At 33.9% G+C, this 14,513-nt stretch overlaps 1 protein-coding gene across 3 annotated transcripts in view; it reads right to left on the reverse strand.

Moving 5' to 3' along the window:
• The window catches only part of FER (FER tyrosine kinase), a 156,563-nt gene that overhangs the window by 69,222 nt on the left and 72,828 nt on the right, over positions 1-14,513 (reverse strand). For 2 of the 3 annotated variants that reach the window (XM_030968860.1, XM_030968859.1), the window contains 3 exons: positions 11,151-11,243; positions 4,541-4,744; positions 936-1,058 (listed from right to left, as the gene is read on the reverse strand). In XM_030968860.1, coding sequence (XP_030824720.1) covers positions 936-1,058; positions 4,541-4,744; positions 11,151-11,243 — 420 coding nt within the window. The remainder of the gene's footprint in view (positions 1-935; positions 1,059-4,540; positions 4,745-11,150; positions 11,244-14,513) is intronic. The other variant, XR_004061501.1, reaches the window with a different exon arrangement.

Here is a 14,513-nt window from a genome sequence, read left to right on the forward strand (position 1 = left end):
TCAGCAAGATATTAACCTAAAATGTGTATTTCCAATGTCCCATTCTTAAAATTTTAAAATTATATAGAACAGTTAAGTGCAGATTAAGTGCAATTTTGAGAAAAAGAACATGCTTGACTTTCTTAGGATTATTAGCAGGAAAGAACTAGGACCCTGGAGTAGGTAACTAATGGTGAAATATAAATTGTCATACTTCCTAAAATTTTGATGAACACAGGCTTGAAACCAGTCTTGAAAAAATAAATATATTAAGAACAAAACGCTTACCCATAGTTGAGATGCAAAGATACTAGTGGAGTTGGCTCATGAATGAAATACAAGCTAGATAGATATTAACTGTAAAACTGCTGGAAGAAGTCAAGGAGACTCTTAAAACACTGATACAATTTAATATTTAGTCCTTTTTATTTCCCTCCTGAAAGACTTTCTGCAATAGCTTCCTGATTAAAAAGTAAATTTTTGTTTCATATTTTCATTTATGCTGAAATATCAGTACCTTCTCTTGTGTCTAAGTTATTTTTGTGATATAAAATAGGAACAAAAAGCAGTTGTCATAAGTCTTCTAAAATTTCATGAGACCTTCTCCATTGTATAAAATAAAATTTTTACTTTATAAAAGGAAAGGCAATGAACTACTACTTTGAATTACTTAGTAGGGAAATCCAAATGTGTAACCAAACATAAAAGTATGAGGATACTTGATAAGGAGTTGAATGCCATTCTTCAGAAATAGCAAAAATTCATGGTAAGAATCAGAGTTGTTTTAAGTGAATGTATTGCACAGAGGTGAGAAGTTTAATAGAGATCAGGAACAGTCACAAAATTGATAAAAATGAAATATCTTCTGAGAAGCTCCACAGAAGCTTATTTAAATAGTAACAGAAACCCCCAAAGTTACTGTCTGTTAAATAAAGATTCTAGAATATATGCATTACCTTAACAACAGGATTAAGCAGAACCACACCCGACTTCTTTGTAATAACTTGCTTTGTTGTGTAATGATGTTCTATAAGCTGAGGAATAGTTGGAAACCCAGTTCCCTCAAAACGATATTGATTCTGTATGGAGGCAAGAAGAAAAACTTATTTTTCTATAAGCAATAGTTTGAACAAGAAACTGCGAAAGTGCTTGACAAAACCTTCTTCATTAGTAACAGCACAGAAAAAAACGTACACTTTTTACAGAGTTATTTTAGATTCCTTTTCTGACCTATTGAGTACCATTTATACTAACTTAACAGGAATGATAGTTATGAAAATGATAAATTAATAAATGCAAAATTACTGCATCCGTCATTTAAGGCAATATGATAAAATAACTATTCAAACTCTTAATTTAAATAGATAGGTCAGTTAAAATCAAAATGATTACAGAGTGAAATAAAAATATTGTAAACCAGAAAAAACAACACCAACTTCTTATTTATTTCTAAAAATTACAGCAAGCAAACTAAAAAATCTATATGGTAAAATACAACAAGCAATAAAACAAACAGGAGATACACAATACTATCCTAATCTCATCTTCCTTCATTTATTGTCTCCTAAAATTAGTAAATCCCTGGCATAGAGTATAGAATGCATGATTGATCTGTAAAAAGAGTATTTATTAGGAATGTCTAAACGAGCTAGAGACAAAGGCAGGTGATACACAGGCTTCAAAGAGAAGTTGGGCAGGACCCTGCAGCTGATTGTGAAATACGATGAAGTCTCCTGCTTTCCTAAGTCTCAGCATCTACAGACAGAGAGCTTTCCCCAGAAGGCAGTAGCTGCCACAAGCCGGCCTGACAATGCAGCAATGAACAAGTACTGCAATTTTCAAAACTCAGAGCACAGGTGGTGGTTCAAGTTCATTTGCAGAAATGGGCAATGAACACCTCTGCCACTGGCATGCTTTCTTTCTAGCTCGCAGGGCTGAATTCCTTACACAGTGCCTTCTAAGTTCATTTGTTCCTTAAGGGTTAAAGTATTAACTTCCTGAAATGTGTCATTGCTGTTGGTAAAGACAGCAGGGTCTTGTCAGCTGTTTTTAACATTCACAGATCTCTATCATAAAAATGTTTCCATAGTCTGAATGTTTTGTTGTTTGTTAAACAGTGACTCAGCTTCGACTGACCACTAACACTAGTTCCCATCCCTTTAAAATAAGCTCCTTCATGCTTCTGTGCTGATGATCCAAAAAATCTGCTGTCCTAAGAGTCTCCTCAGCACAACCACCACTATTGCCTATTATTTCCTCATTCCAGATCCAGACACTGCCCGTCTGCTGCCATTTATGTAAAACCTTTAGAGTAGCCACTGTCCTTTCATTCTGTGTATTTACACCCAATTGTGACCCTTACTAAGATCACTAACAAACAAAAATTTTTAAATGGCACAGCCTCAAATAAGCAGAAGTGAAAACAATGGTAGCCTTGAATGACAGCAATGAATTTTGATGCTTAAAGCTGAATGATGAATTAATTTATCACACACATAATTGTATCAAGGTTAGCTTTTAAAATAATGGTAAAACCAGAGAGAGAACACTTAAACAACCGAAGGATTGCTGTTAAAACAGATGTCCTGCTCTAATCTTCAGTACTTGAGTCAGAAAAAATATGGAAACCTGTCAATGATCCAAGAGTGTGGTTTGACCAGTCAGAAACCCAATTCCACATTGTTCATACCAATGTAAAAAAACAAACAAATCCTTTGTACTAAATTCTCCTTAAACTTGCCTACAAAAATGTCCATTAATAAATCCCTCTACTACATGATCCTAACCCTCCCAACACCTATTTTCTAGAGCTTAATAAAGCTAATTAGCTCTCTAAAGCTGATAAGCTTTTTCCTCATTCTCAGAAAATTCACTAAATAGGAATGCATACAGTGGACTGAGCATCTTTAAGGAAAAAAGAAAGTGTTAGCTTCCATAATTGACAAGAAAATCTACTACAAATTAATCCCAAGAGCAGCTGAACATAATGCTTGTACATTAATAAATGTATAAGCAGGTAAATATCTCGACCTGACAATGCTGGGACTGTCCAGGCCATGCAACAGTATCAGTCTTACATTTCAAATTTAACTGCTAGGTACTAAGCTATGGAGAGAAAGATAGCTTCTTTTGTTTTGTTCTGCTTTGGTGGAAACCCTCCTACACAGACACACAAAAGAAGAAGTCAGCTTACAGGTAGGCCCTGAAGTAACAGCTGAAACTTGGACTTGAAAGTCCAACCTATCTTTTTCAAGACATACTTGCACATACAGTGATTTGCACAAAATTATTTCAGTTAGACCATGTATATAATGTGCTTTTATTTCTGCTGGGTCAGATCAGGGTGCACCAAGCACCTTGTATGACTCTAGGTATAGGTAATTTTACTGCTTTTATTTCCTCATTTAGCAGCCTGACATATCAAAATACTTTAAGGTCATACAATCAAAATAAAATAAACACTGATTGTGTGTTCACTTCTACAAGGAAAATTCTAGGTGAGAATTAATGAACACTCTCCAGCATGACAAGTGTCTATAATCATTAATCCTAGAGAAGCATTGCAACCTCTGTGAATCTCGGAAAAATATTACTGCTCCTCAAAAGAAAATAAACCAGGTACACAATACTGAGTTACCCTAGGCATGCTGCATCATCTGGGGATTCAGACAATGAAATTCCCTCTGTGTAATTCCATTATTTTGGTAATTATGCAATTAAATTTGAGAATTTTTCTGCACATGCGAAACTTTATTACAAGAGACTGAAAAGACAGCACTACTGAATCAAAACTGAGAATGATTTGCTGCAATTTCATACTTCAAGAAAAATTTCTAGCAATGTTATGGGAGCTGTCACATTTTGAATAAGTTTAAAATTCTGCAAGGTAAAAAGAAACTTACACACATTAAAAAAAACAAGCAATGCATTAAGAATAAAAAACCCACACCATATAAAGGTAGATAATAATTAATATATTCTTCATTAAGTCATCGATTTTTCCTCAGAGCAACAAGGGGGTCAATTCTGGTCCTTAGAAGCATACATACTGTGCAACAACCAAAATTGTTTGTGTTATACTGAACAAAACAATAACCAAAGGACTAAAAAAAAATAGGCATCGCAAGTGCAACAGGGACTTCAATTCCCATGTTTATAAAAAACAACACAGATTATTTTCTTCTGCATGGCTGTTTCAATTTTTCAGGAAGAGTGGGATCTTTACAGTCTGAACTAGAAGTAGCTTAATTTGCACCAACTATGAAAATGGTTAACCAAGCAATCAATAACCAAATGTAATGCATAAATAAAGAGTAACAATTTCCATATTTCAAAACATTTGCAGAAATATCTTGGCTTTTCAGAATAAGACAAAAGATACTGAATAACCTGATACTTCATAATTTTCCTTTGTTTTCCAGAATGACCTTTACCCCTGATTACAGCACTGATGGAAATATTTCTAACAGCTTTCATATTTGCACATAGAGGCTAAATCCATTTGCTATAGCAAACTATGTAGATCCTAAATTGAATAGTCAGTACTATATCAGAGACGTACATCAGCATATTGTATGATAAAGTGTCTCCGTTGTCCATCTGAAAACACAGAAAGGACATATTCACCAGGTTTCCCGTGGCTCTCTCGCACCAAGAAGTCTCCTTGCTGTTTTAACAGCTCCTGGGCTTCTATTCTTGGAATTGCACCATGATACCAGTCTTGCTCAGCCAATGGTTTCTCAGTGGTTGAGATTACATCAAAGAACTTGGGAAAAATATTGAAGAAAAATGTTACTATAATAGTACACTTTTAGAATTTACTTGTACATGAAAAGTATCACAAACAACAATAATTTCTGTTTTATGTATCTAAATTATGTATTTCTATTAACCAACAAGATCAAGGCTCTTACAGCTCTTACACTTGCACAAAAACATGTCGGTCACTTTCTTTTCTTTTTACCTGAAAAATCAATATATCAAAAGCAGAAGTTTAAGGAATCATCTATAAACCATGCAATATTTTTTATCTGGCTTGCTATTTTTTGTAAGCCATACTGACCAACTCTTTCTCACACATTCTGACATGCTATTAACAACTTAAAATTAATCATTTCTCTATGCAGACAGAAACTTCTCAGACACAAAACCATAACACATTGACTCATACAAAGCACTTGAATTGGATAAACTGTTTTCACAGAATTCATCAATTGCATCCCAAATCAATTAACAATTATGAGCCTTTTTTCCTAACACGTACCCTGTAGTGCAGAGTACACACTTGGGTGTAGTGTCCTTATGAGCTCTATCATAAGACACAAAGATTGTAAGGAATTGTTTTCACTACATGGAATTGTCTGCAAATGGAAGCTACTAGACATAAGAGGAAGCTAATGAGTTTTAATGCATTATTTCACACATTAATTTTAACATGCCTACACTGTTTAACAAAATACTGAATAAAACTTTATATTTTGTCACTGACCACTTCAGACTTATTTGCTCCTACCTTTGGGTAGGAAGGCAAGCCCTCATTTAAGCTGTATGTAATTCAAAAGCTCATAGAAATTCTCACAGCCAGAGTGGTAAAGCTCTGAACAATGTAACACAGCACACACTGTGAGTAGAACAGGTATGTGGATGTTTCCCAGACTCCTGAAGTGCACCTGGGTAACAGCACAGAGATCTCTGTCTCAGTGAAGCACAATCAAACAGATGCAAGCAAAGCAATACCATTCTGAATTAAGCTCTGCTATTGCTCTGCCCTGCTAACACCTCAGGCTGGAGGCCATCTGTACATTTAAGGTTCTTCTCAGAAGATACTTAGAATACAATGCCTCGCCTAGTCCAAAAAACACTAGGAATGATCTCAGACTCTGAGAGTGGAAATGAGCAGACCCAAGAATGGGAATCTACGCAGGAGTTCTTGTTTCCAAATATCTTCAATTCTTTAGTACTTGCATACATTTTTAGCTGTTAAAAACATTTCTGTTGGCTTCCAGTTGCCTAAGTTATACTTCAAAGGACCAATTTAGTCCTTTGTCAGGATCCTTAGTAAGGATCTTGACAGAAAACTGGAGAACATATTTAAGAACCTGACAGACCCTTGTGGTCTCAGGTATCAATAGACAGAGAGAGAATCATCATGGATGAAATTCTCACCAAGGAGAATTTCAGAGCTGAGATTTGAAACAAGTGCTATAGAAAGAGTGTGCTCTGTTACAGAGTCAGAGATACGAAGCACTATGTAAGAAATAACTACAGCTTGAAGGCAAATTGCACAGAGTTTTTAGAGGCAAGAGCTGTACTCCAAGGTTATGCGTTTATCAGCACAATGAGTTGCTAAAAAGCAGAGATATTGATTGGCCAAGAAGACAGTCATATCTTTCAATTTCATCAGCAGTTAAAAAACATCCCAGGGGAAAACTGTTCACCGCTGTTAAATGACATTATGACATTTGCTTTCACAAATTTCTAAAAGAAAGAGAAAAGCTGTCAAAATGCTAGACAATGTTATTTACTTAAACATTTATTTCAAGTAAATTATTTATTTATTTATTTATTTATTTATTCAAAAATTCTGAGCTTGACTTGAAAGAAAACCTAGATCTCTGTTATGTTCAGAGCAGTAAACCCTTTAACAGGAGCAGATTCCTACTTGAGAGGGAATGCTCCTAAAGATAAAAGGGCAGTACAGGGTTACAAATCTACTTCATGGCCTTCATGAAGGAAAGTTTTAAAAAAACAACCTGACATGCAATTTATTTTATATCTTAAAAATGAAGCCACCAGGTTGTAACATCTGCTTATGCACAAACTGGGTGCAGGCTGAGGCACCATTCAGACAATCAGGATCAAATCCCAAAACAAAGCATCTTAAGAGCCTTTATGACAGAGAAAGAGTTTATGGAAGGAAAACAGAGCATTTTAGACATAGATAACAATGGTGTTGTCTATAACTCTCTCATAAATTTTCCCTCTCTTTGAAATTTGATTGAAATATTATTTATTACTTCAGAAAGAAAGAGTGGAAATTCCATGAAGTTTTCTTTGTTGATTGTCCTTCAATTTACCTTACCTTTACTTTTTATCATATCAAGGTGGTTTTTCTGATTAAGTAAGCGGCAATTATTTTTGTCTTGAGTGTTATTAAAATCACATTATTTTTATGAACAAGTCTTCTGATTCCAACATATTTTCTCTGTGATATAATATTGACCCTAACTGGCTATAGAATAAAACTATGGCTGAAAGCCCAGAAAAAAGAGTACCAGTGCAGGATATATATCTACTTCAATATTGATTTCAATTCAGTTTACCACTATTAGTACTAATATTTCTACTGCATTTTATGGTTAGAATTAGATGACAGATTAGTCTTTGAGGAAAACAGAGGAGGAAAAAAACCCCTACCTGCACAAAATGAAATTCCCACCTCTTTTCTTTACACTCTACTTAAATATCAGCCAGCAAGTTAAGATGACAAGTTTATATTCTAGACCATAATGTTTTACAATCTCATTTGGGAGATGGATCTCTTGCTCATTTGTATGTACACTTACAGAAGCACTCAATGATTCAATAGCCTAAAGGAAGAAATACTGCTTCTAGGATTTTTGTTGTTAATTTTGCTGGGAGGTAACAATAATTAACCAAACTGTGCAAAAAGAAAGGAACTCATACTGCAAATTTCAACTCTCTCTCTCCCCAGCTTTTTTTTTTTGCCTAACTTCAAGATTTCCATTGCCCTTTAAGATCTCCATTTATTGCCATATTTCACTCATGGATTATTGGGTGGGGCTGGGGAGGTGTGTGTTCTTATATATTTAAACACACTTTTTCTTCTACAAGGAGATGGCCTCATGTATTTCATCATGCTGTCCTCTTTCCTTACATTGAGCCCCTTTCTCTGGCCCCTTCTCTCCCTGCTTAACAACACATTAAAACATATGCTCTTCTCCAACAGTAAAATGAAGCAGTCCTCAGCTGCTTCCCTTATTTCAAGAAAAAAACTGAGCAAATAGCAGTGTGTTATTTCTAACTCAAAAAACCTGTATATTATTCCTGCACTTGCACTAAGAATTAAATAAAAATAATAATGGGGATGATATTTTATTGCACTAATAGCATGGTCAATATTGTATTTTTGTATATATTCTGAATGTAAATGTTCAGTAATCCTTTATTTCCCATGTTTGAGCAAACAAAACATTTTCTCAAGCTATTTTTTCTCTCACAGTGTAAAAGAGTAGCACTGACACAAATAAGAATGTAAAGCAATAAATTTAAGTTGATAATTTGAGACAATACCCTATGGAATATTTCGTCTCTGGGTACCTGGCTCATTCCCACATGCTAATAGTACACCATCTGAAACAAGCAGTAATTCCACCTATTATCCTATAAACAGTAAAAAAAAATCCTATAAACAAAAGCAGATGTTTGTGTCAAGCTCAAATGTCTCATTTCAAAAAAAAAATGCAGAAGGGCAGAAGCTGGCATTCATGATGCAATTTGTTCAGACTCTTCATTCAGATTATTCACAGCATTTCATTACCGGTACATGAAAGTTACCTCCACTGTGTTGTGTTTCTTCTTCTAATTTCATTAAACTTACATCCCTTGCTGTTACAGAAAATTGGCTTGTATTTTGTCCAAAAACTATCTGAATCCTTCACCCTGTTTCTTTCTCTTCAAACAACACTTTTTTTACTGTATTATCTTCTCATTCTGAGAGCACATATAGAATTTCAATGTCAACCCACAAAAACTCCTGCCTGCTTTTAGAATGGCACGGTTTCCCTATGACATTTTCCAGATGACATACAAAAAATTAGTCCTCTCAAATTTATACAAACAAAATTCAATTTATTTCACCAATTAAAAATACTGAACAGTGTTTATAATACAGCACCACATTCAAATCATTATATTGTTCCATTTCTAAAGTTTTAATATATTTAAAAATTAAATACTTAGAAATACTTTAAAAACTTTAAATGCTTCAAACCAGTAATTTGAAAACAGGTAGGTAAGATCAGTTTAGACTAGACTACATGAGAGGATCAGTACCAGTCCTTTTCCAAATCTGCTTTGACATCCTTTTTGTACTGGTCTATTCAAAAAATAATTTTTTTTAATGGATGTTAATATTACTTTATAATACACATTCAATAATAATTTTGAATATTTTGTTGATGGATAATAAGTTTTAAGTACTAGTTTATATATTTAGTAATTAATCATGCTTATGTAGTTGTCAGCAGGAAATAGCTGACCACATTTATTAGCTAAGTACTAATTCGTGAAGCAAATTTGAGCTGTATACATATGGTGAGCTTTTCTAACACACAAAAAAACACTAAATCAAAATACAAAGCAAAAGTAAAAATTAGCTGAAATTTATATATTGTAACTGAAGTAATTTAAGTGTCATTTAAGAAACAGGTAATTAAGACTGCACTTGTTACTAGATTTTACTTTCTGACTCAAATGAACCAACACCAATCTTACTTCTTCCAAATATTTTCCAAGGTTTCACCAATCCTATCTATCACGTATCTACAGCCAGATTTACATCAGCTTCCATGGAATGAAATCAGAGTGTGGCATATAGACTACTTAAAATGACACTTTAAGCCAATTGACATTTTGACATTGACTTTCCCTGATTTAATCTAAGCATTTTAGTTCAAGATTTTTTTTTCAAGGTTTTTTTATCTCAAGATTTTTTTTCTCTTCCAATTTTTCTCTGAAGCAGTTTCAGGTAAGTTTTTTCTGTGGTTTGTGAAAGCTTTTTGGTTTATTTTGAAGTCATAAGTTTTGTAATACATAGAAACAGAGATGAACACTGTCTCACCTACATAAAGAACAGAGTTCACAGAAATACACATTTTAATCAGTTTTTAATATTAAATGCTGTGTTTTTACCACAACTAGAACTTTAATAAAATGAAGATCATAATAATGTGGAGATTTGGTTTAACATCAAGGATATTTTAATATTTTAGCAAGGTTTTTCCTATTACTTTTCAAGTGCCATGCAACTTCCATGTTTTTCAGAGGAAAAGCCTTTCTACCCTAATTTTATCTCATGATTATATTTATTTTTCCATTCCTTCATCACTATGTACAGTTGTCCTCTGTACACAACATGTATATTCACACATATGTAATTGTTATCTCTTCCACCCCTTCTGAATACTATCTAGCTTAAATATGGTTTGCTGTGCCCTTTAATGGGTCCTTGGATGCAATCCTGCAGCACAAAGTAGAAAACCCATTGCTTCTGAAGTTTTCTCAAGAATGCTACTTTGAGCTTGTATTTTAGGTGACAAGATCACAATTAAAAGGCAATTTTAAACAATTTTTAAAACTTCACTCAACTTTCTTCCAGGGTTTTTTTTCCCTTTTGTTTGGTTTTTGAGTTGTGGTTTTTTTTTTAAGTTGGGAGGGTTATGGTGATCACATGTTCAAGAAAAAGGCAGAAGGTTTTCAAGTTTTCAAGTATGATCTGATGGATCCACAAGCAGAGTCTCAAGGATTCTAACTAATCTTGCAAGCTTCCATATGAAACAAACAGAAGGAAATACAAAAGTAAAACAAACAAGGACGTTTGTCCAGCAATTACAGAATTTTAACAAAAGCAAACTGTATCTCAGAGATACTCAACAACCATTTTTAGTGGGGTTTTAAGCAAGATTACTTCAAGTAACTTATATAGCACCAGCAGTAGTAGCAATAGTAACAATATGCTTAAACATCGGAGCTTTTTATAAAAAAATATGGGTAATACAATTACTGCAACAATGGTCAAAATTGGTAAAACGTGTATGGCCATCTAACCTAATACAGATTATTATCATACAGTGCACTTCAAGAAAATCAGCCTCATTGGGAAGAATACTCTGAACGATATAGCACCACTCTGGGAGCTGCAAAGAACATACAAACAATCACAACTGTGATTCTCCTGAAGTGTGGCAAGTTGTTCTGACATGCCATTATACCATGATATTATCCTGTATGTTGATCAGTCAAAACAGTGTTTTAATGTAATTTTTGTCCATTCAGATGAAAATGTATGATGTTTCAAGGAAAAAGAAATCTTATTTAAGCTGAAAAAACAACAGACTATATCACAGCGCTACAGTATTGGTACTACTTACCGATGATGAACCCAACATGGATTTTGGAGACCTTATAATTCCAGCTATGGAATGACGTATAGTGTCAAACCTTGACACTTTATCCTTCTTGTCCTAGGAGAAAGGCCATAATCTTTAGTGAAAAAAAGCAAATCCATGAGATCATTAATTTATTGGAGAATGGACAATATAGAATCCTGAATTTCACTTAAATAAAAGATAGGGGCTGAACGGCTATTGATACAAGCCAGGAAGAGTCAAAATCAGCAGGATTAAGCAGAGATCAATTTAACCACTTACAAATTCCATATTCACTAAAATATTCTGTGCAAATATTTGAACTATAAAGAAAACTGAAATTCTTTTATACTCCAAAAACAAGAGACATAAGTCTCAGTTCTCCTGAAATACCTGAAATTTTAAAGGGACAATGATTTGAAAATATGTAATAAAAACCCCCACATAGTAAAAAACCCTACATATGTGCATTATCCTTACTTAATAGATTTTTAGGTTTTTTTCCCTTTATTAACAGGTCCTTCTCTAACAACAGACTACCTGTAAATATTAGCACCCACTCGTGCAGGTAATAGGAGCTATTTCTCTTCTGGCATTATTGGAAACCGAAAGTGCCACTGTCACTTCTGACAAGCCACTGCCCAAATTTAAAATTCTGCAAGAAGAGGGTTCTGACTGGAACACTGAAACAGCCTTTAAGCATCTCTAGTTCAGCAGAAGTCAATATAAATTCCAAGGTCTCAAAAGCTGACTTAGTCCAAAGACTGTATTTTTCTTCATCTCTTACTATCAACTCTCAAACTAATAACAACCTTTTAAAAAAGTATTTTTAATATGGTTTATTACTTGTAAATCACCTTCAGAATCAGCAAAGATACTTCAATGAGTACTCACAAAGTAAATAAACTTGAAGCAGAAAAATCACACATTAATAACCTCATTCTAATTAGCTTTAGGTTAACTCAAAACTGTAAAAAACTGATAATGAAGACAGACTACAACTGTTTGCCAGTGTTACAAAGAAAAATTGCTTCCAAGTTTCCAATGTACACCTTTGAGAGTAGAAACCAAAGATCTCACAATGTAAGAAATGCAGCTTCAGTTTATTCCAAGATTTCCAAATAAGCAACAAATCTGCACACCAGATTTAGCAGCCTTTGAAAATTATTTCCAAATAGAGTTTATTTTACAAGATACAAGTTAAGCGCTCTCTTAGCAAAATAATGCTATTTATTTTTTAGCAGAAGTCTGCAATTTGCCTTAATTTGTACGCTATTGAATAAAAGAGTGCAAAAACCAGCCAAATTGTGAGAACTCTGATAGGGAGCGCATCTGTCACAGAAATACTCATTAACAGGGTGCCCACTTACCCATCAATAACCTTTTTATACATTTTATCAGACTCAAAATTGTCATATACTAAGTAATTTAATTTTAGTAAAACAGCTCTGTGCTGAAACCTGATTTTTATTCTTATGATGCTGCTGAATTAAACTGCTTACACCAAAAAAAAAGAAAAACCAAAAATACCCTAAAAAAAATCAACAAACCAACCAAAAAGAAAAAACCACAGAAAAACCCAATAGCAAAAAAAAACCCAAACAAAACCAAAAAACCTCATTAATAATTAAGACACAAAGTCTGCATTAGCTTGCATGCTGGTTGTGGAATGATCTACTCCACACATCTCCTCAGAAGTGAGCCATGAGATTTAACACCAATTATATGTATATTTCTTACATAACAGGAGAAAATAAGTTACCAAAAGATGTACAAACTCCACTTCCAGAACTCAAGAGCTCCCTTTCTAGTGGACACTAACAGCCTGCTTATCTAGCAACAACATCAAACTACAAGTAAGGTTCTACATTCACCAATTTCTCATTAACAAAAATATATTAACAACAGGGAGCTTTTTTGACTCAAAATATCAGGCTCACGCCCTGGGACAACTTTGATAAGCGCCACTGAATGACATACAAAGACAAACTGCTGCATTAAATAGAGTATTGAAATGTGGATTTAAGGGATAAACTTTGGCTTTGTTCAAAATGTAGCACATTTCCTGTTCCAACTGTAGCACATTTATAAACAGTATTTAGCATTTCTACAGTTCTTTCCCCTGACATATTGAAACTAGTCTATATCTTACAGCAATGAAGATTCAGAATTTGCACAGCAGGCAAAACCAAACATATGACAAAACACAACTGTAGCCAGTACCGAGTTTATTTATTCCATTCCAAGTATTTTTAGGGCAACCTAGATAAAGCTAAAGAGCTACAACAGTGGTCTTCTGACTTTTTCTGCCATTGCCCAGCTGCAGTGTGCCTTAGAAGGAACTATTTGATCTTGCAGGAAACCTGTTTTTCACTCAGAATATTATATAAATCAGTATAAAGGGATTTTTTAATGCACATTAAGTATTTTTTTTTCTGAACTAGTGTAAAACTGCAACCCAGAACATCCCATCTACTTATTTTTAAATGTATTTATGTACATGTGTGTGTACTATCTTACTAGTTAAATCAGGATGTTATTTTAAGTTTGATTTACAAAATAAAAGCAAATACACATCACAGCTGTCTTTCAGTGATCTCTCCCCAGCCACATCAAATTTTGAACCTCTTAGTCAAGACACTCTCAATTCAACAAAGGATTTAGTAGTTGAAAGGATTATTTCAGGGTATTAGGTAATTTAAAATTTCTGAAGGGACCTAGTAGAGAGCAGAGGCACTATTCACTCAGAAAGTTCATTACAATTCCACACAGTGCTCATTCCAACAGACATCATGTCACCAAACAGAACAAACATGCCAAATATGAAGTCATGACAAAAGTTGCAAAGTTATAAGAGATGTGACTATCAGACTAACTAACCTGATCTAGACGCTGGAAAGGTATTAGGAATTCTGCTTCAGGGATGCTATAGAGAGCATTATGGAGTATTACACCTACTAGCATACAGAACACAGCCACTAAAGCATATTAGCTGATTCAGTTTCATTTCAGTTCAAACTAATTAGTTTCAGAAAAACAAGAAAATGGTAGCATGATTTCTCACTTTATTTTATACAACACCAATTTCACTAGAAAGCAAACTAACCTGTAGAGCATAATAATTTATGTAATAACTGAATTACTACAGAAAAAATTGTACTCTACCATTAAAAAGTTAGGTATGTATGCAAATACAAGCTGTCATTAGAAAACATTTTAACCCATTTCTTTTAAGTGTGTTTAAACACACCTGTGTCATGGGAACACATAATAAAAATTATGAAAAATGCATGACTGTTATTTCCCTTTTTAGGACTAGCCATGTTTCTAACGACTCTCCAGAACAAATTGATATTAACTATACCA

This window comes from Camarhynchus parvulus, chromosome Z (genome assembly GCF_901933205.1).
Source record: "Camarhynchus parvulus chromosome Z, STF_HiC, whole genome shotgun sequence".
Classification (NCBI taxonomy): Eukaryota; Metazoa; Chordata; class Aves; order Passeriformes; family Thraupidae; genus Camarhynchus; species Camarhynchus parvulus.